This window comes from Papio anubis, chromosome 7 (assembly GCF_008728515.1).
Source record: "Papio anubis isolate 15944 chromosome 7, Panubis1.0, whole genome shotgun sequence".
Lineage (NCBI taxonomy): Eukaryota > Metazoa > Chordata > Mammalia > Primates > Cercopithecidae > Papio > Papio anubis.
In genome coordinates, this window is record NC_044982.1 from 112812123 (window position 1) to 112836716 (window position 24594).

Here is a 24594-nt window from a genome sequence, read left to right on the forward strand (position 1 = left end):
CTTGAATTCTAATAAAACAGTAGCTAATCTTAGTACAGCGGCATTGTCTGATGGATGGGATATAATTTGAGCTTTAAACCAAGAGTATGGGTAAAATCTTCCCTTCATGTGAAACTCAGTTTAGCCAGAATCCTACCTGAGAATTTCATAATACAGGCAGAGAGCTGTTTGAGAAAAGAGCCACAGATAGTTGTGCTTTGAATTTTGGGGCCTCTTCCAAAAAACGAAGAGACTTAAACAGGATTTGGCAAACGAAATAGTTTGGCCTTTTAAGTGAGCAGCAGGATGAAATATAGCAATATTAATGCACAGGAGGCTCCAATAATTAGAAAATATAGTTTGGTTAATCTACTTCCCAAAGACACATTCATTATTTGCTATGATAAATTCATTTAACTCCTAACCTGGCATTTGTTATGTATATGTATATGTGTATTATGTTTTAGCTATAACAGTTGCTGTTTAAGGTTATGGCTGTGTAGTCTATTGAGGAAAGAAGGTTAAGAAAGCATTTGCCATACTGTAAAACTCTTGTCCTGGTTGAGGAAGTCTTAGGGGTATTGTTTTTTTGAGCACACATAACATTGGATCTCTGAACTCTAGATAGAACCACTTACATGATGTGTTTACATTTTTATTTATTTAAAGAAATGTAATTTTTCATGTTCCTTCCCTACCTCTATCTAGAAAGGAACACTTTTGGCAGAAAAGTTTAAAACCTGATTTTTTAAGAGAGGAAACAATATTGGCATGGTATTTGTGCTCTGAATGCTCCAGATTTAACCACCCTACTCATATTCATATTTCATATAAACAAAAAGTAAACGTTTAAATCTCTCCATTCTGCTTTGTTTAAAGTAAAGCAGATCTGAAGTTGCTATAGGCAGAATACTGTTCCAATTCCAGAAAAATGTGAATTTATGAGTTTATATCATAAACTCACATAATTTCAACTTCATATGTATTATATTTTTAATATGATCAACTTGATATGTCTTAGTACCTGCATCTGGGATATGTATCCTTGCACAAAGATTGTGTTAGAAATCTGTAAAGAAATCACCCCAACTTCCTAGGCAAGCACTGGCTAGGAAGCTGGGCAGAAATTCTAACTTTATGGTCAGTACTAAATTATAAGAAGAAACTAACAGCTATCAAAGAAAATTTTCCCCAGTACACTCCCCTGGAAGAATTGTATCAAGTTAGTAACAACTTTCTTGACTATAGATATATAGATAGTAATAGTTACCATTTTAAAGTGAAATTTATGACAGTTGGCTGTCTCCTTTTCTGTTTAGAATTATCCGGGCGGATCACAAGGTCAGGAGATCGAGACCACGGTGAAATCCCGTCTCTACTAAAAATACAAAAAATTAGCTGGGCGCGGTGGCGGGCGCCTGTAGTCCCAGCTACTCAGGAGGCTGAGGCAGGAGAATGGCATGAACCCGGGAGGCGGAGCTTGCAGTGAGCCGAGATCGCGCCACTGCACTCCAGCCTGGGCGACAGAGCGAGACTCCGTCTCAAAAAAAAAAAAAACAAAAAACAACTATTAACGTTAAAAATGCCTTCTAGTTTAGAGATTTGGTGATCATTTTAGAAATAATAGCATTATAGAAATATTTTGAGTACTTTATGTGCACCTCATTTTCATCATCACAACAATCCTATTAGCTGCAGGTATTTGTCTCCATTTTACACATAACGGCAATTGAGCCTTTGAGAGATTGAATAACTTGCTCAAGAATGCAGATTGGTTGGCCGGGCGCGGTGGCTCAAGTCTGTAATCCTAGCACTTTGGGAGGCCGAGACGGGCGGATCACGAGGTCAGGAGATCGAGACCATCTTGGCTAACACGGTGAAACCCCGTCTCTACTAAAAAATACAAAAAACTAGCCGGGTGAGGTGGCTGGCGCCTGTAGTCCCAGCTACTCGGGAGGCTGAGGCAGGAGAATAGCGTAAACCCGGGAGGCGGAGCTTGCAGTGAGCTGAGATCCGGCCACTGCACTCCAGTCTGGGCGACAGAGCGAGACTCCGTCTCAAAAAAAAAAAAAAAAAAAGAATGCACATTGGTAAGTGGGAGAGTCAGGATCTGAACCCAGCTCTTATTTATTTAACTGTAACAATTGAATAACGTAGTGGTTTATTTTACCTTCTCATTTTCAACTTTCTTGAGTTGAGATCTGAGCTTACTAATTTTCCATCATCCTTGTTTTCCAATATGCATTTGAGGTTATAAATCTTTCTAAGTAATGGCCAGGCATAGTGGCTCATGCCTGTAATCCCAGCACTTTGGGAGGCCGAGGCGGGTGGATCACCTGAGGTCAGGAGTTCGAGACCAGCCTGGCCAACATGGCAAAACCCCATCTCTACTAAAAATATAAAAATTAGCCGGGCGAGGTGGCACGTTCCTGTAATCCCAGCTACTCGGGAAGCTAAGGCACAAAAATCGAATCCAGGAGGTGGAGGTTGCAGTGAGCCGAGATCATGCCACTGCACTCCAGCCTGGGCAACAGAGTAAGACTCCGTCTCAAAATCAGTCAGTCACTCTTTCTAAATACCACTGTAGCTGCATCCCACATGTTCTGATATACCCTCCCTTTTTTGGTGTTTTGTTCCATGTATTTTTAAATTTCCATTTTAATTTTTCTGACTCACATAATTTAGATGCTTTTTACATCTTTTTTAGAATTGTGAGTTTTTGAGGAAATATTTTTCAGGTCTATCTAGAGTTTTAAGAGATAAATATAAGTTACTGGAGAACAAAATTTGATAGAGAGTTGCTTTTTCAGAGTGTAAACTCATCATATTAAACCAGTAGTTTTAATCTGCTTTTGTTTTTCCTATAATGGGCCACACCACCTGAAATTTGATAGATTTTTGTCATCTATTTGTGACTCTCTGTATTGGCTACTCTCTTGTTTAATCTTGCTGCCTCTAATGCTAGTCTTCAGCTCTGCCATACTGCTGACTTTTCTTTTTGGTTCACGTTCTCATTGAGCATAAAATAACCTGTAAATGGTCTTGTTCTGAGCCAATAGAAGCAACACAAACACATAAGACAATGCCATTCTATCTTTAGATGTGTTGTCAGACCATGGTCCACAGTTCCCTAGTGGAGTTTATAAGAAGGCTCTTTAGTTTGTTCTATGATTATTTTGGATTTGTGCTGCCCACATGATAAACCACTAAGCCACATGTGATTATTGGGTACTTGAAATATAGTTAGTCTGACCTGAGATTACATTATTAAAATTAATTTTACCTGTTTCTTTTTACTTTAATATGGTCATTAGAAAATTTAACATTAAATATATGGCTTACAAGATATGTAAGTATAGATACATCGAATAACTCTGTTTGGGGCTTAACAGTGATGTGCGAAAATGCAGTGTAACAGAGGACAGTTTTCCCCTTAGCTTCTACACGAAATTCTGGAAAAGCAGAGCTCAGATAATACATCTTAGAATTCCAGGTTTGGGCACGTGTTTTGGGTAAAGCAGGAATGATGTTCGTATATACTTACTTTCTGAAGAAAGCAGCCAAAAACCCAATCATCCACCAGAGAACACTAGCCATGTTGAATCCACAGGTTGGTCAAATTTCTATAACAGTCTAAAGATTTCATTCCAATCATCCCTCTAATTCTCAGACATGCAGTTTTATCATTAAGCCAGGACCATTAAAACCTGCTTTAAAAGCTTGTTTTGTCTAAAGGACTAAGGGAGCAGGAAAAGATGGGGATAGATGGCAAAAGTGGGCCCCTGTTTGACAGAAGGTTAGGATTAGGGTTAGGGTTAGGATTAAGGTTATACTGTCCCCTAATCTGCTTTCTGCTGGCTTTTCCATTTCTCAGTGGCAGGTAGGAAAGTGAGGGGCTGATGAGGGACTGTAGCTCTATCACACCTCTTTTCCATTTTCCTTTATTGGATTACTGATTTTTGTGACCTTGCCATAGCCTGTAATTGTTAGACTGTGAGCTTCTTGAGGACAGGGCACAGAGAATTAGCCATCTTTATATTACCTGTAAGGTACAGTAAGAACATCAACAACAGTAAAATCAGTTACCCAGTACTGCTCAACTCTTTCCTGTTATGGTACACTTAGACAGTTATAGTATTTGTACCACGGGATTCTGGCCACCCAGTACTTCTAGTCCACACAACTCTTTTGTAAGTACTCCTGTCTCAAGTTACTTTACTGCCATCTGTTGGAAAGTTACTGTAATAAAAATACAGGGCTATAGTGACTGTTATGAGTGGTGCCCTCCTTCTGAGTTATTCAGTGTGCAGCCTGCTCAGCTGTACATGGTAGTCCTGAGACTACCCCAGGAGCCCACCTGGCCACCTAGTGGGCTGAGAAAACAAATATTTGAACAAACCTCAACCCATGAGTGACACATCAAGGTTTCTTGGGAAATCTGATACTATGCTAAGGACTGGAGCCTCAACAGTAACCCTATAAAGCAGGAGTTCTTATAATTCCAGTGTTCTGGATGAGCAATCTGAGGCATAGAGAGGTTAAATGAATGGCCCATGGTCATGCAGCTATCAGATGGCAGAACTGGGATCTGAATGGAGGCAATGAGCCTACAGAACCTAGGTTCTTAACGACAGTGATACGGTAAACCTGTTAAACCGCATCAGATGCAGCAGTATCTCAGTCCTGCTTCCCTTTCTCTCTCAGCCCACTGTAACTAGTTTAGACCTCAGCCCCTGAGTTCTTTGAGTGAGTCTATAGGTTTTGGCAAAGGAAGAGGTATTTGTGGTTTTTTTCTGCCAGTCATTGTTTGTGTTAAGGTTAAGTGCTATCCCTTCTCTATATTTCAGAATAAACTCTGGTCCTCTTCCCATCCTGTGGCTTTACTTCTCCACACAGTCCCTGTTCTTGGCATCACAGAGTGATCAACACAGACTGCTATCAGCCACCTGGGTTGATCCATTCTCTTCTAAATTCTCACTTTTGTAGATTCTAAAGCCACGAGGCCTATCTCTAGGACTATCCCTCCTTCTTTCTGTTTCTGTTCGTTCCTTTAATCCCCTCCGTCCCCTGCCACACCTTGTATAACCCTTAATTGCTGTACTCCCTGGCAACATCTCTCACTTTCTCTCCAAATTATCTTACTATCTGATTTAAAAGGAAAGTGCCTCAGGGAAGGGATTGTCTTGTTATGTTGTGAAGCAGTATCTGACGTGCCCCATAAATTAGCATCTGTAGAGAGTTTTGTATATACTAATTATTATTATTATTGAAATACAAAAATGCTTTCTGAACCATGAGGAATTAGACTAAGATATTAGTCTAATTGCCTGTAGATGTTTTTTAAAAAGAAGGAAAAAAGCCTCTCTTCCTGCCTGAGAGAGCTATCAGCCTCAGAGCAGCAACCAGAATCCCTGGACTTGTTCTGGGTTATAGTCTCAGTGCTGTTATGTTTATTCAGAGGACCATGTTTGCAAGACAGTAAAATAAAGCCCTGTTGGTCATGTGGATCCATTTGGACCATTTATTGTGATCAGAAAGGTAGAAATGGCCCTGGAGCACCTGCCTTCAGCGTGTTTTGGCCCAGAATCTCTTATTTCCTTAGTGACATTTACAGGTAAAGTCAATGGAGTTCATTTTTGGGGACACAGTGGGTTTTAAGTAATTTTCATTTGTATTTATGTTTACTGCCAGAGTGAATCAACATTTTCATTAGCATTTTATAATGCACATTAGCATTTTATAATACAATAAGACTTGAATTTACTGTAGACGTGTATGACAGAAAGACTCATTTACAGGACGATCGGTCTTTTCCAGTGCTTACTTTGAGAATATACCTAGAAGAATGGTATCTAGCTAAATAGCTTGCTTTAAAAATCTTTATGTTAGAATTTGTTTGCCGGGTTTTTCTGAATATGAACGTTAGTATATTTTGATTAACAATTTAACAAATGTCCCTTCATGAATGAAATGCTAGTCAGAATAAACTGAGGTGACCTTAAAATTATCTATTGAAGGCTGGGCGCGGTGGCTCATGCTGGTAATCCCAGCACTTTGGGAGGCCGAGGTGGGCAGATCACAAGGTCAGGAGTTCGAGACCAGCCTGGCCAACATAGTGAAAACCCGTCTCTACCAAAAATACAAAAATCAACCAGGTGGGGTGGCATACACCTGTAGTCCCAGCTGCTCGGGAGGCTGAGGCGGGAGAATCGCTTGAACCTAGGAGGTGGAGGTTGCAGTGAGCCAAGACTACGCCATTGCACTCCAGCCTGGGTGACAGAGTGAGACTCCGTCTAAAAAAAAAAAAAAAACTATTGAATTACTTGTAAATCTTAAGTAGAAAGTAGTAGAAGAGGTTTACTACTTATGCTAGTGTCCATGTGTGAGAGACAGTATGATGTCAGGGCCTTATTGCATTGTCCGACTGTGTAGGATCACAATTGACACACTGGATGCATTCAAGGTAGAATCACAGAGCATGCAATTGCTTTTTAATCCTCATCCATACTTTCTGCAGCATTCCTCCCCACCCTAAGACACAGTCTTACTACCCCAAATTGTTCTTCAGGCTTTTGGTAACTATAGAACAAGTTGATTAAAAAAACAAGCTCATCTCATTTTTAGATAATTAACTCACTTTGGGGACTAGATTGGTTCCTTTTTCAGGTTACATGGTGCTGCTCTAGGAGCAGTTGGACACTTTATGCTTGTAAAGATCAGGCCTAGGGAGTACTGCAGGGGGCTGGACAGTTCTAAGATTCAGGCTGCCAAAGAGCTGAGGGATTACCTATTATAGTGGTTCTCCAGCTCTGGCTATACATCAGAGTATCCTGGGGAGCTTTCTTTACAAGCACCAGTGCTGGAGCTGTACCTCTTCTGTTTACAACTGGAAAAAGTAAGGCCCTGAATTGACTTGTATGTGGTCATATACACTTCGGTGCTATGAAAAATCATAACATTAGGAGGCAATAACATTATTTCCAGATCCTAGTTGAAATGCTCTCTTATTTTGGATTGAGCAATTGTTAAATGAGATCATAAGCAGTGCAGAAAACAAAGTGGAACCACCTTGACACTGTCATTGGCTTTTGCAGTATCTGCCCAATAAGAAAACTAAGTATAACAGAACCACCTTCAGTGCCTTCCACATATTATTCATATCGAGGAGAGACTTTACTGTCAGTTGTGACAAAACCTTAGTGTCAGTCTGGTTACATGGTAGTTATACCTCCTACCCAGGCCAGGACTTGTTTGTTCATTTTTTGTGTGGGAAAAGGTTTTCAATTGAAGCTTTAATTATACCTGGTAAACAAAATGAAGCAGGTAAGCTCTTCTAATTAAGCACTTATTAAAGTGCTTAAAAATTTTCATAATGGAAGTGTGTTTTTATTTTCAAACATAGATACTGTAAAAATTTTAGATAAGGAGACAGAACAGTGTCAGTCATTCCCTTTGTAATTATTGAGGGCAGAGGGGCAGGAAGAGGTACAAATATCATCAACATTTACCGAAAAACTATGGTATGGAGGCCTTTTTGCTAGGCTCTGGAAACACAAAAGTTCAGCCCATGCCTTTGAGAAGTTTGTTATTTTTTATTCAGAGAGAACGTGTGTGTGTGTGTGTGTGTTTAAAATCTCTTGATAGTGATTTGTATTTCTGGTTTTTCTAAATACAAAGTTTAGTAAACATATCCTTATTACCATTTTAACAAATATCTTTTTGTGATAAGGCGAACAATTAAGCCAAACAACTAAGTCAAAATTTATTTTAATATATTTGAGTATATGTGTTCATATGTTAATATACAATGTGTGTATGTTGTTAATTGTTAATGGGTATGTACAGCATGTATGGATTGTGCAGTGATGATTTCAAGTGAGTGCCACAGATGAAAAATGCTACCTTACAGGTAATTGTGAGATTGAGACACTTGATGTAAAATGCTTAACACTGTGTCTGGCACATAGTAAATGTTCAGTAGTCCTCATTATCCACATATTTATTATACCACCACTGCTATAGAAATTCACAGGAAAAAGAGAACTGTAGGTTAAGGAGATCAGAGAAAAAGGAAAGCATAATTTAAGCAATACATTTTGCCTCTGTTTTATTTAACGTGACTTTTGCCTAAGACTTAAACTGCTAATAGCAAACACTTTGGAAAATATTGTATAACATAAATACATATTAATAACGTGACCTCTTTTATTTCAGGAACTTTATATTGCTGTTGGAATATCTGGAGCCATCCAACATTTAGCTGGGATGAAAGACAGCAAGGTAATTATACATCAGTGATGCTAAAAGAAAACGTTTCCACATTTTAGGATTTGGCTTACCTTGTATGTTTCCATGTAGTTACAGTGCATGTAGTCAAGCCATTCACACTAATATAGATCTGGGAACCAAAAGAAATAAAAGCTACCGTTCACTGCCTTAAAAATTATTGGTCACAGAGGCAGTGCTGTGTCATGGAAAGAGGCCTGAACCTGAGTTATAGCTCCACTGCTAACTTAATGCATGATGAGTGCTGTCTGCAAACTCAGTTTCTTTGTCTACTAAATGTGGGTATTGAATGACGATCACTAAGGTGCCCTTCAGCTATGACAATCTGTGGATAGAAAATGTGAGGCTTAAACAATTTGATGAGGTTCTGAACGTCTAACTTATTTTTGAGGTTTTGATCCCTGATTCTCTTTCTGTCTGCTTCACTTTGGTCCTCTAACCGTCACAATCTCATATATCAGCAGGGCCCCTGTTCTTGGGTTGTTATCAAAGTATAACCAACACATTTTGGGTTGGAGCATCAGGCCATCTTAATATCTCAGTGCATTCAGGTGAATTATCAAAAGTACATGGCATAATATGGGTATTTCATGCCTGCATCCCAGCATTTCAGAGAACAAGGTGGCAGATCATGAGGTTTGTGAGACTGAGACCATCTTGGCTACTATTCGCAAAACCATACCCTACTAAATGCATAAAGTGGAAACCAGAATTCACGAAAACTGAAAAAATTAGCCAGGTGTGGGTATGGCCGGTAGTTCCAGCCATTTGAGGTTATAGCAGGAGGAATGGTGAACCGGAGGCAGAGCTTTGCAGAGAGCTGAGAGATTAAAAGCCATTGGGAGCCCTCAGCCTGGGTAGCACCTGCCTCAAAGTCGTTTCCTCTCATTTGCTGCCTTTTTTGACACGGAGTTCGCCATGTGCTGCTCAGCTGGATGCTCTTCCAGGGTTGGAGTGTGGCCTGATCTTGGCTTGACTGCCAGCCTCTCCTGCCTGCCACTTCCCTGCCCCAAAGCCTCCCGTATGCAGCTGGGACTACAGCCACCACCACCAGCTGCCTCCACAAATTTTTGTATTTTTAGTAGAGACAGGGTTTCACCGTGTTAGCAAGGATGGTCTCAATCCCCTGACCTCGTGATCCACCCACTTCAGCCTCCCAAAGTGCTGGGATTACAGGCGTTAGCCACTGTGTCTGGCCAGGAAACACTTGATTTTAACTTGCTACTTGGACTACTCTGGAAGTCCTGTGTAATGACTCTGAACATATATTTCAGAATATGACACATTAATTCATGCATAATAATGTATGGTTTGAATTATGAACTTGTCTTTCATGAAGTCAGAGATGCCGCTGACATTCCTGCATTTATCCATTCAGATGGAAGCTTGATATAAAAGATAATAAAACTTTTAACAGGCTTAACTTCTTCTAACTTGAAATGCATGCACTACCTCTTTGTAGCTTCTAAATGAACTGGCCCAAAACCAGTCAGATTTTACAGTTGGATGGTAAGTTTCTTTACTGAGCTATGAAAACAGCAGTGCCAATAGGGAAAATGTGATTGCTGCATTAAGAAAAAATAAATAAAAAGAAATTCCAGCACCAGCAGCCTTAAAGTATATTTTTAGCCAGACCAGTTCAGACATAGCTAGAATTCTGCTTCTCTAAAAATAAAAGATTCTGCCTGTCAAGAAGATACCAGTGAAAATTCTCACCCCACGCCAACAGGGCTGGACTGTGGGAAAGACACTAGGTAGTGTACGTCAGAGCAAATAGGGAACAGTTGAAGTAAGGAGACTGGTGTTGGGGGTCAGCCAAGACTTTGTATCTCCATCTAGTCAACAAATGTTTATTAAGATCGTTCCTTATACTAGAAGCTGGGAATGCTTAAATGAAAAAGGCATAGCCCTTGTTGTCACTGTCTCGTCCTGTTGTCTGTGTCGTCCGCTGTTGTCATAGCCCCATTATCTGCATAGGAGACAGTCTTTAGTTGTATTGGTTTTAAGTTCTAAAATGGGATATTAGAATGGTTTAAATCTGACAGTTGCATTCCCTACAAGCTGCAATTTTAATTAGAATTCTGGTTTAGTTGAAGGAATTCAAGATTTGATTGTTAAATCAAATCTAATGAAAGCAATTTCTGAACTAATATATAGTAATATGGTTGAGGCCACGTGCGGTGGCTCACGCCTGTAATCCCAGCACTTTGGGAGGCCGAGGTGGGCAGAGCACCTGAGGTCAGCAGATTGAGACCATCCTGGCTAACAAGATGAAACCCCGTTTCTACTAAAAATACAAAAAATTAGCTGGGCGTGGTGGCAGGCACCTGTAGTCCCAGCTACTCGGGAGGCTGAAGCAGGAGAATGGTGTGAACCCGGGAGGCGGAGCTTGCAGTGAGCCGAGATTGCGCCACTGCACTCCAGCCTGGGCGACAGAGCAGGACTCTGTCTCAAAAAAAAAAAAAAAAAAAAGTAATAATAATAATATGGTTGAATACAATCTATGCATTTCAAAGCTCTGTAAGAAGGAAGAACTTGAGCTTGCAAGGAGCTATTGAGAGAGCTTTGGATACTAGCAAGACTTTATCATAGTTCTTTACAATTGATTATTCAGAAATATTATTTTAATAATCCGAAGAACAATAACCAGCCCACATCTTTTTTGTTAAATACTGTAGTGGTTCCTTGCCTACAGTTATATGCTCTCTCTCTAAAAATAACTTTTAAGGCAGGCATGGTGGCTCAGTGTCATTCTAGCACTTTGGGAGGCCAAGGCAGGAGGATCATTTGAGCCCAGGAGTTGGAGACTGGCTTAGGCAACATAGTGAGAACCCCATCTTTCCAAAAAATAAAATAATTATCTGAGCATGGTGGTACACCCCTGTGGTCCCAGCTACTCAGGAGGTTGAGGTGGGAGGATCACTTGAGCCCAGGAGATCAAGGCTTCTGTGAGCTGATTGTACAACTGCACTCCAGCCTGAGCAACACGATGAAACTCTGTCTCAAAGTAATAATGATAATAACAATTGTTACATAGTACAATGAAAAAAGCTTATGGATGATTAAACTCCCAGATGTCTAAGTGGCCTCTAGGAGAATAATTTACCATCAATAACTAAACAAATCTCTGCTTATTGCCATGAAGCAGGTTACACATTCCCAAAAGACAAACACGTCAATGCAAATCAACATCTGCTATTCAAAATGTTTGTTCTTGTGCCTTTGAATTTGAGGCTCATGTTTGAAACTTGTTTATTGTCTCTGACCATGCGTCTTAATGTGTGTAGCATGTTTCTCTGGATTAGCAGTTACCTGGACTATACCATGTTCCAATCTTAGACATTCTGGCATATTCTGCACATCTCTCTGAGGAACCCCTCTAAGGGAAATACACAAATGTTGGATATCATGTAGCCTGTATTTTGAGTCAGGCTACATCAAAATACTTAATGTGTTTTTTAATACCAGCTGTTTTAACCACATACAATGCCAGGTAGGTAGAAACTTAATTTAACTTCTAGAGATTTGAATTATTTTTAATCCACAGTCTTATCCTCCTGCCTCCACCTCCCAAAGTGCTGGGATTATAAGTATGAGTTACCACGCCTGGCCTGCATTTAAGAATATTTTTATAGCAAATAAGAGAAATGTTTGATAGCTTTTATAAGAGATAGAAGTAATTTGCTTGTTTTATTAATCTATTTGCTATGTACATAAGCACTTAAAGCTGTTTAACGTCCCTTAATAACAGGCTGACAAGATAGTTTAGCTTTCATATTGTTAGAATATCCCAGAATAATTTTATTTATTTTTATTTTTATTTTTGTTGAGACAGAGTCTCACTGCTGGAGTGCAGTGGCACGATCTCTGCTCACTGCAACCTCTGTCTCCCGGGTTCAAACGAGTCTCCTGCCTCAGTCTCCCAAGTAGTTGGGATTACAGGCACACGCCACCATACCTGGCTAATGTTTGTATTTTTAGTAGAGACGGGTTTTACCATGTTGGCCAGGCTAGTCTAGAACTCCTGACCTCAGGTGATTCGCCCATCTTGGCATCCCAAAGTGCTGGGATTACAGGCGTGAGCCACTGTGCCTGTCCTCCAGAATAATAATTTTTAAATAATAAATGAAGGACAAAATAGTTTGCACTACAAAGGCTGTGGATTTGGGTATGGATTTGTTACTTTTTCACCTAGAATCAGTTTTTTTTTGGTAAGTCAAAAGAAGAACTTTAAAGAAAAAATGATTTTAAACTCTTTAGTACTGAGATGGGCTAGTTGTGGGTAAGAGAGAATTTTATTACATTCCAACCCGGAAATTTCTAATAAACTTACAATATTGACACAGATGCATCAAATCTTATTTTTAGACATTTTAAGAATGTTAATATATTGTAAGGGAAGTTAAAATGGAACTATCAGTCTGTGTGGAATGTTTTCTTGGTAAAAGTCAAAACTCTTTGTTTATTTCACAGACAATTGTGGCTATTAATAAAGACCCAGAAGCTCCAATTTTCCAAGTGGCAGATTATGGAATAGTTGCAGATTTATTTAAGGTAAGCTGCTATTATCTGGATTGTCATCCGAGAAACTCTTAGAATTGGTCAGGGACGAAGCTATTAAAAGAAAACATCATGTGTTTGTGTGTCTATGTTTGTATATATACTGTTAATATATGTACACAATTTTGACCTACTTAAAGGTTAAGTTGCTCTAAGATTAGATATGTGTTGTTTATATAGAGCATTATAACTTTGCTTTTAAAAAAGAGTCCAAATTGTCTTTAAAATATCCACATGGCGGCCGGGCGCGGTGGCTCAAGCCTGTAATCCCAGCACTTTGGGAGACTAAGGCAGGCGGATCACGAGGTCAGGAGATCGAGACCATCCTGGCTAACACGGTGAAACCCCATCTCTACTAAAAAATACAAAAATTTAGCCAGGTGTGGTAACGGGCACCTGTAGTCCCAGCTACTCGGGAGGCTGAGGCAGGAGAATGGCGTAAACCTAGGAGGCAGAGCTTGCAGTGAGCAGAGATTGTGCCACTGCACTCCAGCCTGGGTGACAGAGTGAGACTCTGTCTCAAAAAAAAAAAAAAATACTCACATGGTTTTTGGCATCTCATGTGCTAAGTTAATGCACAATGTGAAGTGATTCAAGTAATTTATAACCTAGAATCATATTTGGCAGGTACCCTAAAGAAATTAACATCAAACCCCCTTATTCAGGAATTTGCCAAGAATGCTAGAGCTTTTCAGAGGAGAGTAGGCACTCATATCCAGCTTATGTGACTCAATAAGAATGCTCTGCTTGCTGTGTTTGTGGGTTAATGGCCTTCCTTAGCTGATGAGTGTAGGGAGAGCACTTATTTCCCACTCCTCACACTCCACTTTTGAGTGTTCCTTCTCTCTTGCCGTTACCTCCATATTTGACCTTCCCATGAGAAAAATTACTTTCATGATATTAATTAGTGAATTACAGATGATGAGCACTTGATACTCATTTGGCCACATTTAAAGGTCATGGCCTGGTCTTTTTTCCCTGGGTCTGCCTACACGTTTCTAGGTTATCTTATGCAGAAATCACTCATGCAGGAATTGACACTCTGAAAATATAATCCAACCCTAGGAGAAGTGGGTTTGCTGGGGTAAGGAACCCCTCACGTAGAACCACAGCGAGGGGCTATGGGCCTCATGGAGAAGCTGTAGCCTGAGAACAGAGCTACAGGTGGTCCCCTCAGCAAGAGGATTGGCCTATTTCTGTGACTTCACCAGCACTGCACATGATCTAGAGGAACTAGTGACAGTGCTTGGAGAGCACATTTGTATTTTGAAGTATATGTTCATGCTCAGTGAAGGATGGAAATAGGACCCTGGAGCCAATTACTCCATGATGGCTCAGACTGCATGCAAAGACTAGGATGGGGCTCTTGCTCTGGCTCAGTGTTGGGCATACTTCCCCTCAGAAGGCCCCTGCTGCAGAGCTTAGATCTTGTCTTGGGAAAAACATTACCCCTCTTCAGTAACCCTGAAGCTCTGTATCTGGTATTTGGGGTTCAGGTAGGTCATCTGCTCGTGTTGCCTGGCCCAAGTGTGTAAGAACAAACAGTAAGGTCAGTCATTTTCCCACTAAGATGTTCCAGTGGGAAGGGGAGCTGATATGAAAAAGAGAATTTTTTTTTCTCTGTATAATGATAACTTTGTTCAAGTAGTAAGAATTCAGTTCCTTACTATTGGTATGAATAGTAATATTTATGAAATAAATATTCTTTTTATTTAAAAGCAAAATTAAATACTTTCTGAACCTTATCCATGTTTGCAAGTAGATGTCTACTGTATTGCCTTTTTTCCTCAAGAGAATATTTTAATAAACTTATAAGTAATTTTGTTTAAGTTAGATTCTTCTGTCTGCCTGTGTACTATATGTTAAAACTCACATGGCAGCTTTCATGATAAGATAAACTATTAAGCAGTTGGAAATTTTCAGTGTTCTTCCAATGGACACCTGCCTTAGGGCAGGAGCTTCTTTGTAGTCATTGTTGACGGAATGGGGTCACACACATTGTGGTCCTGCATTAAGGGCAGCTCCCAGGTTTGGCATGAGAATATGTGTGTGTGTGTGTGTGTGTGTGTGTGTGTGTGTGTGTGTGTGTGTGGACACAGAGGTATCTCAGTGAGAAAGAGTCCTAAGACAGTGAAGTGGAACGAGGCCTTAAAAATCATCTAGTCAGCTGACTTCTAGTTTCAGGTTCTCAGGCTCCTTTTGTATTTTAGGAAGCCCGCTTTGGACTAGAGAGAGACTTCAGACAAAGATACTGTGTTTATTTGCTTTTAGCTAGAATTGTATTAAGGCAATGACTATCTCATACAGCTTAGAAGTTCTGAAGTACATGGCCAGGAGTGGTGGCTCACACCTGCAATCCCAGCACTTTGGGAGGCTGAGGTGGGCGGATCACCTGAGCTCAGGAGTTTGAGACCAGCCTGGGCAAGATGGTGAAACCCTGTCTCTACTAAAAATGTGAAAAATTAGCCAAGCATGGTGATGCATGCCTGTAATCCCAGCTACTAGAGAGGCTAGGGCACAAGAATCACTTGAGCCTGGGAGGCAGAGTTTGCAGTGCGCCAAGATGGTGCCACTGGACTCCAGCCTGGGCAACAGAGCAAGAATCTGTCTCAAAAAAATAAAAATAGGCCGGGCACGGTGGCTCACGCCTGTAATCCCAGCACTTTGGGAGGCCGAGACGGGCGGATCACGAGGTCAGGAGATCAAGACCATCCTGACTAACACGGTGAAACCCCGTCTCTACTAAAAATACAAAAATTAGCCGGGCACGGTGGCAGGCGCCTGTAGTCTCAGTTACACGGGAGGCTGAGGCAAGAGAATGGCGTGAACCTGGAAGGCAGAGCTTGCAGTGAGTGGAGATCGCACCACTGCACTCCAGCCTGGGCGACAGAGCGAGACTCTGTCTCAAAAAAATAAATAAATAAAATTTAAAAAAATAAAAATAAAGTTCTGAAGTACAGTTATATATATATTTGATTAATACAAAAGTAGAGAAGTTAATCAGTCCTTTAAAAGTGCAGTTTGGGAGGCCAGGCACAATGGCTTATGCCTGTAATCCCAGCACTTTGGAAGGCTGAGGAAAGGTGGATCACTTGAGTCCAGAAGTAGGACACCAGCCTGGGCAACATGGTGAAACCCCATCTCTACAAAAAATACAAAAATTAGCCAGGTCTGGTGACATGTGCCTGTGGTCCCAGCTACTGGGGAGACTGAGGTAAGAGGATCACGTGAGCCCAGGAGATTGAGACTGCAGTGAGCCATGATTACACCACTGCACTTTGGCCTGGGCAACAGAGTAAGACCCTGTCTCAAAAAAAAAAAAAAAAAAAAAAAATCAGTTTGGGGGGAAAAAAACTACAGATTATAAAAATACTAAACATATGGCAGATTCCTGTTTGTTACTGTGTGAGTAACACAAGCCAGGTACATTCTTTTTAAGTTGCCTGTTCCAGAGAGATGTGATTTGGGACAATCAGCAGGTTATGGGCACAACTAAGCCAGGGTCCTGCTTCTGTTGCCCCTCTTTCTCATCTCTCTGCCTCTCTGGCTCAGCGGGTACTACAGCTGAGTGGCTCACTACTACTATTGTGTACCTTGGATAAGGTGCAGTAAAAAGAATCGCACCTTTGACAGACTCTAGGAACCTACAGAGTACGCATCAAGTCGTTTTCTCAGCTGAAATCAGAATGAGCACATTGTAGGTGAATACTGTAGTAATTCTGACAGAAGAGTGCAGACAAAGTGGTTTGGTGAATATACTCCTCACTGGAGCGACCCCAGTTTTAAAAAATCAAATATTTAAAGAAAATATTTTAAAAATAAAATATTTAATACTTTTGATTTTAAAAAATCAAAAATACAATATTTGTATAATTATATTTCTTAATGTTATATATTTTTATATTTTTAATATAATTTTTGTTATTTTTTGTATTTTATGTATTGTAATTATATAAGAAATATATAAGAATATATTTATATAATGTTAAATACAATTATACAAATTATGGGTGAGAATTAGCATTATCTATTTTGGATTATGATCTAAAGAAAATGGAAGTCAAATAATAGCGTACGAAAAGGACTTTTTTAGCCTAATTTTCGTGTGAAAAATTTAAATTGCAAATTGCATCATGTGTAGCATGTATATACAGCTGTTAGACTAATAATTCTCTAGGTGATATTTTGCTCACCAAGTAGAAACGTATCTGGAGTAAAAATGTATACGCATAACATTTTATTCTCTTACATTCATTGTTTTGCTTGACCCTTCAACAACCATTAGTTATAAAGGACAAGTTTTGTTTTTTTTTTTTTTTTTTTTTTTGGCCTTAGAAATAATATGTTATAGTAATTAAGAGCTTTAATTCCAATTCTGCCTTGGCCGCATACTAGTTAAACTATCTTGGCTAAGATTTTAATCTCTGGACGTCAGCTTCCTTGTAAGTAATGTAAATATTACACTACCTCTTTAAAGGTTGTAATGAAGATGAAATGAAATTATACTGCACCTAATACTAATAGAGTCTGTGATAAATATTAGCCTGCCTGTTCTGTCCAGGTACATAGTAGGTACTCAGTAAATGGTAAATATTATAATTGTAGTTACTATGATAGGGCATAGGGCACCACCTATTTTTTGTTTAATATTAAACAGCTTTACTGAGATATAATTCATGTACCATAAAACTCACCATTTAAAAATGTACAATTCAGTGGGTTTTAGTATTTTCACAGTTACACAACCACTATCACACATTTCATCACACCAAAAAGAACTCCATACCTATCAGCATTCATTCCCTGTTTTATGTTCTGCATCCTCAGACCCCAGCCCCAGCTCCTGGCAACCACTAATCTACTTTCTGTTTCTATAGATTTGCCAGTCCTGTATGTTTCATATAAATGGAATTATGTAATATGTGATCTTTGTGATTGGCTTCTTTCAGTTAGCATAAGGTTTTCAAAGTTCATCCATGTTATAGCCTGTGTTAGTACTTTCTTTTTCTTGCCAAATAATATCCATTATAGGGGTATGTAACATTTTGTTTATTCATTTATGATTTGATGGACATGTTGAGTTTTTCCCCTTTTTGGCTATTAAGAATAATGCTGCTATGAACATTCACGTATGAGGTTTTGTGCAGACCTATGTTTTCATTTCTTTTGGATGGATATATAGAAATGGAATTGCTGGGTCACCAGGTAACTCTGAGTTTAACATTTTGAATAACCGTCAGGTTGTTTTCAGAGTGGCTGCCCCCTTTTACATTCCCACCAAAAATGTGTGAGGGCTCTGGTTTTTCTATATACTCATTAATGTATGTTATTGTCTGTCTTTTTAAATATAGCCCTTCTAATGAGTGTGAGGTGGTATCTCGTGATTTTGATTTGCATTTCCCTGATGGCAAATGACTTTTAGTATCTTTTCATCTGCTTATTGGCCATTTGTATATTTTCTTTGGAGAAAGTTTATTCAGATCCTTTGTAATTTTTAAATCACATTATCTTTTTGTTCTTGAGTTGTTAGTGTTCTTTATATATCATGGATATAAGTCCCTTATTGAGTATTTGATTTGCAAATATTTTCTCCCGTTGTGTGGGTTGTCTTTTCACTTTCTTAATGGTGTCCTTTAAAGCATGAAAGTTTTAAATGTTGTCAATGCCTATGAAAAAGGGGAAGAAAAAGTTTTAAAATAAAGTTTTAAATTTTGATAAAATCCAGCTTACCAATTTTTTCTTTGTTGCTTATGCTTGAAGTCTCATATCTAAAAACCCATTGCCAGCCAGGCACGGTGATTTCACACCTGTAATCCCAGCACTGGGAGGCCAAGGTGGTTGGATCACTTGATGTCACGAGTTTGAGACCAGCCTGGCCAACATGGTGAAACCCCATCTCTACCAAAAAATACAAAAATTAGCTAGGCATGGTGGCCAGCTACTCGGGAGGCTGAGGTGGAAGAATCACTTGAACTTGGGAGGAGGCAGAAGTTGCAGTGAGCCAAGACTACAAGTATCTGCTCAAGCCCCTACTTTCAGTTCTTTTGGGTTTATAACTAGGAGTAGAATTGCTGGGTCATATGAATTCCATGTTTAGCTTTTTGAAGAACCTTCAAACTGTTTTCCATAGAAGTTGCATGATTTTACGTTCCCACCAGCAGTGCACAAGGGTTCCAGTTTTTCTGCATCCTCAGTAACACTTGTTATTTTCTGTTTTTTAATTCTAGTCATCCTAGTAGGTGTGAAGTGGTATCTCATTGTGACTTTGATTTGTGTTTTCCTAATAACTAGTGATGTTAAGCACATAAGCATATGAAAAGATGTTCACTGGCCATTCGTATATCTCCTTTAGAGAAATGTTTATCCACCTCTTTTGCCCATTTTCAGTTGGGCTGTTTCTCTTTTTGTTGACTTGTGTGAATTCTTTACATATAATGGATACTAAACACTTATCAGAGATATGATTTCCAAACATTTTCTCATTCTGTAGGTTAGCTTTTCACCTTCTTGAGAATATCCTTTGATGTGCAAGTTTTAGATTGTGATGAAGTCCAATTTATCTTTTTTTTATTTTGTTGCTTGTGCTTTTGGCATCATATCTGAGAATCCATTGCCAAATCTTGGCTCATGAAGATTCACCCCTGTTTTCTTATAAGAGTTTTATGGTTTTAGCTGATATATTTAGGTTGTTGATCCATTTTGAGTTAATTTTTGTATATGGTGTGAGGTAGGAGTCCATCTTCATTCTTTGGCATGTGATTATCCAGTTGTCCCAGCACCACCTATCTGTTCAAAGAGACTATTCTGTTCGCGTTGAATGACCTCGGCAAACCACTTATCTTTCTAAACCTTCTTTTCTTTCCTCTTCTCCCCTATAGTCACTACAATCTCTTTACTATCTCGGGAACCTGCAGTTGTTTATCTCTGTCTGTGCCTCATTTTTTTGCCTAGAATCCTTTTTTTCTTTAGTTTGATGTTCTGAATTTTCCTAATCCACACTGATCTTCCTCAGGACTCGAATTTGGAGCTTTTAATGCTATTCTCTTCTCCTTCTCCTGCATTCCAGTATAAGATGAGCACACTTCTGATTGGGTGATTCATAGGCCTCTGTCTGTTCTTGCCAACTAGGAGGCAGAACTCCTCTGTTACTCCCATAGTGACAGAGAGCTTCTCTGTTTCCCTTAGTACTACCTGGAGGAAGTACTAAGTGAATGAGTGAAACATACTTGTACTGTGATTTATATCAGTAGGTTGTCTTTTTTAAAAAAAACTTAGGTGACTTTTATTGGGTCTTACTGAGTAGGGAGTTGCCTCTGCAATATCTAAAAGAGAATAGAAATAAGAAGATCTTTCAGTGTGCTCAGGCCATCAGACACTCAATGAACCTGAGTTAACATTTCCTTTTTCCTAAATAAGGCATCATGTGGTATGCTTGAAAAGTGTATAGTTGGGCTGGCTGCAGTGGCTCACGCCTGTAATCCCAGCACTTTGGGAGCCCGAGGTGGGTGGATCACCTGAGGTCAGGAGGTCGAGACCAACCTAGTCAACTTGGTGAAACCCCATCTCTACTAAAAATACAAAAAAAATTAGCTGGGGATGGTGGCAAATGCCTGTAATCGCAGCTACTTGGGAGGCTGAGGCAGGAGAATTGCTTGAACCTGGGAGGCAGAAGTTGCAGTGAGCCGAGACGGCGCCATTGCACTCCAGCCTGGGCGACAAGAGCGAAACTCTGTCTCAAAAAAAAAAAAAAAAGTGTGTGGTTGATCTAATAAAAAAAGATACAGATGTTAGAGAAAATCCTCTCAACCCTTTCGTGGAGAGTATGGTAAGGATATATTTGGTAAAATTTTGAAAAGTTATATATTCTAAACCAAATTAGTGTTTCACTTCGTGGTAAGAGAAGTTGGGCTTTATCCTATTTTTCATGAAATACACAGGTCCTGTGTGAAGCTCAGTTAGCATGTCATCCGTGTGACTGGCATGAGCTCATGGTCTCTCCACTGAGGAAAGCTGGGAGAAGTGGTGCCAGCACTTAATGCCACCCCTGAGCAAATGCCTGCTGGCTCCATGGTAAACATGGGCCTTTTAATAGGCTGGAGACAAAGTGACATTCAGAAGAAACAACATGTCGACAATTTCCTTAATAAATTTTGTACGAACACATTATTTCCACCTAATGGAAATGTAGCTCTCTTAAATAATTGAGAGGCTATATTCATCATTGGCGAGTTCAGCTGGGATCTTTGTGAGCTAAGGCAGCTGAAAGCCCCTTGGAAGACTGGGTAATTGATATTTTGCACAAGAGGCTGGACCAGTTTTCAGAGTGTCTGTGTGACATTCCCTGCAGCTCCCTCAGACAGCTCTCCTCTGTAAGCAGTTACAAAGCAGCTCTACACTGGAGGCTCCAGTTGCAGCCACTGTACTGTCACGACTAAGGGTTAGTAATTAATCCTTTTTAAAATGGGAGCCAACTCAGGCCATTTCCCCTTGCTGTGGTTTCTTACTGTCTGCTGACCGGCCACTGCATTAGCACACAAGGTCTTGATTTTAATAAAGCATGATGATATTGAATGTTCAGCATGTAGCACATTCCTGTGTGCCAGATGATAGTAGTATGCTGCTGAAAAAGCAACCAATATGTTTGTGAAATGAATGATGGATGAATGAATGAATGAATGAACAGTGAGAGAACAAGTACTAGAGGAGGTTAGCAGGGGTCATAACTGCAGCAAGCTAGAGACTTTGGTGTGGACTTCGAAGGGAAGTCAGGAATGCAGTTAAGGGTGGGAAGAATGCCAAGGAAAATACGAAGGTAAATACACAGTACTTTTCGCCCAGACAAGAAAAATTGGGCTTCCTGTTTCTAGGGTGCCTTCTTGAAATTTGTGGTTGGGTCAAAAAGCCGAAAGGTAGCAGTGTGTGCAGTCGTTCATGCCTGTAATCTCAACACTTTGGGAGACTGAGGCAGGCAGATCACTGGAGCCCAGGAGTTCGAGACTAGCCTGGGCAACATGACGAAACCCTGTCTCTACAAAAATTAGTCAGATTGGTGGCTACTGAGGTGGGAGGATTGATTGACCCCAGGAGGTGGATGCTGCATTGAGCTATAATTGCACCACTGCACTGCAACCTGGGTGACAGAGTGAGAGCCTGTCTCAAAAAAGGAAAAAAAAAAAAAGGCACCTAGGCAATGAGTGGGCTGTAGGCCCTGCCAGCCCTGGGTCCTGGGTAGTCTCCCTGGGTGGGAAGAGAGACTACTGGAGAACAGGGGGTTCCTGGTGGAGAGGAGGGGGCCCTCGTGCCTCAACAGTGATTCGTGTTGTTTCTTTTGGCCTCCCTGTACTGCTTACGGAGCTGTGACCGTATCACAGTGAAGGCTCTAGTTGCTTAATTACTTTTTGTTTTTATTTGCAGGTAGTTCCTGAAATGACTGAGATATTGAAGAAAAAATGAATCAGGATCATACCTTAAAAAGAAAAATTATGTTAAAGTATTCCACTGAAATCACAGATATTTGTGGGTACTATAACAATCATTGGAAAGCATGGAGAGCTACATTTCATAATTTGAGGAAAATTTTCTAACAGACGCCAGAATGCTTGTTTATGGGATTACTATGTTTCCTTTGAATTATTTGTGGTTCCAAGCAGTTATTTTTTGAAATTTTTAAATTCTGTAATAAAATCTATAATAAAACTTTTCCACAGCCTTAAAACTATCAGAAATATGCCTAGCCTCTAGAGAAAATTGAAGAAAAGGAGTAAAAAAATTTTGTTTATTTATTATTTTTGCCTTTCTTGTTCATGGAGAGCTCTATGTTTTAGGAAGATTGTAAACATGATTGTCTCCACCAGCCTAATCAACCTAACTAATCTCATTGTTGAAGGGCAAACCTCATAGGAGAAGGTAACTGAATTGGCAAGTACAGAGTTTAAAAGCATGGCTATAAAGCACGAATATTATCTTAAACACCCTCCAGTCTTCAGAAAACCATAGCTAATGTGACAGAAGCAGACCTGACTAAAACCTGACCCAGCTCCATGTGTTTAGTTGGCTTAAGGTAAATTTCATTTTCCATTTCATTTTAAGGTTTTGTCAGTTTATAGGACTTTTTTGTCTGTAAAGGAGGGAGAGTGGAGGAGGGGCTGCTTTGAGACAGCATGGCCTCTGATGCAAACAGATAGTTTGATGTTATTATAAACGTTCAAAATTCTGTGCAGAACAGAATGCTCTATGCTTTCTTTTGCCTTCTGTTGGCTTCTTTTGGGCTCTCTTAGGAAGCACCCAGGCCTGTGTAGTCACCTCTGGCACTCTCATTCTGCTGCCCAGGGCACAGCTGAGGTCCAAGAGTGTCACCAGGGCTGCAGCTGGTGTGGATGCAGGCCCAGGAGCAGAGGCTGGTGAGGCTTTGAACAGGCCTGCAGGAAGGCATGGGTACATAGGTGAGTAGAACAAAGAGGGCTGCCCTCCTGAATCAGATCTGCAGAAGTGGAAGTAGTGACCTGGATCAAGCAGACAGTAGGGAAGAGAAGGGAAGTGGTAAGTGATGGAGGTGGCTAGAGTGCCTTTGTGTGGCCAGCCTGGGGCCCTTCCCCAGCTGACCAGTGAACCCTTTCTGATTTGTGTCACAATCAGTTGCTATAAAACACTTTTAAAAGTTGTATCTTTGGCATTTCATTCTTCTTTTAATGAGAGGAGAGCAGTAGAATGATGCCTCTTTGCAAGTAATGTCTGTTAGAATCGAAGAATCCTAGAATCTCTGAACCCAGTGATCATCTGGTCAGACCCCTTGTTGTATAGATGGGGATACTGAAGCACAGAGAAGTGAAGACGGTAAAGTGACTTGGCCAAGACCACATGGCTTGAATCACCTTTGGGAGAGTAATTCCTATGTCTTGTTTTTATCTTTGAGGCTCTTCCTAAGAGGGCTAACCTTGCTCAGGATTTTCTCCATTTACCCCTCATCCCTATTGGATGCTATAACTGGGGGGCATGAGAGATGGCAAAGGTGATGGCTGCAGAGGCACCCCCAGTAGAAGGTGTGCTGGCTCAGGGAGGGACATCCCAGGTGATGCCTTGGCATAGTTCCTTGACTCAGAGTTGAACTGGTTGGTCTTTTTCTCTTTGCTCCCTCCTGTCATGGCTGCACTGCCTCAGCCCCAAGCAGCTGTTCACTGGACTAGTATTTACAGCTCATCATCCTCATAGCATTAAGTATAATGCTTACTATATACCAGGCACTGTTCTAGCACTTTATGCATATTAAACCCCTTCAGTTATCACAGCACCCTGTAAGTTAGATGCTATTATTATCCCTCTTTTACAGATGGGGAAGCTGAGGCTCAAAGAGGTGATATAACTTGCCTTAATTCGGACAGCTTATAAATGACAGTCAGGATTTGAAACCAGGCAGACTGGCTTCAGAGTGGTAACTTCACTAAGGACGTGATTCTCCCTCACCTCAGCTCAAGGGACAGTGCGACTGCACACCACCCTCAGGTAAAGAGCACTAAGTACTTCATGCTGGGTGGGAGGGGCACATTTAGGACCCTGGTTGAGGAGGGATGGGCGTTCTGGAATAGTCCCTCCAGTGGGATTTTATTCAACTCAAAAGTCCCTCTGAGTGCTTACTTAGAGCTTACCATAAAAAGGCAGCCATGTGAAGTGGAGGCAAGTTGTTAAAACTATTATACATGCAAGAGGGACATATATATAATGTGCCCTTTTAATCTGTTTTTTTTGGAAACCAAACAGTTCCTGTTGACTCTG

The 24594-nt window shown here is 40.3% G+C and overlaps 1 protein-coding gene across 1 annotated transcript in view; it reads left to right on the forward strand.

Moving 5' to 3' along the window:
* Nucleotides 1-22547, forward strand: part of ETFA (electron transfer flavoprotein subunit alpha) — a 102234-nt gene extending 79687 nt beyond the window's left edge. The window contains exons 10-12 of the mRNA XM_003901237.3: nucleotides 8194-8259; nucleotides 12739-12819; nucleotides 22240-22547. Of these exons, the coding sequence (XP_003901286.1) occupies nucleotides 8194-8259; nucleotides 12739-12819; nucleotides 22240-22278 (186 nt within the window). The 3' untranslated portion in view covers nucleotides 22279-22547. The remainder of the gene's footprint in view (nucleotides 1-8193; nucleotides 8260-12738; nucleotides 12820-22239) is intronic.
* Nucleotides 22548-24594: the final 2047 nt, after the last annotated feature.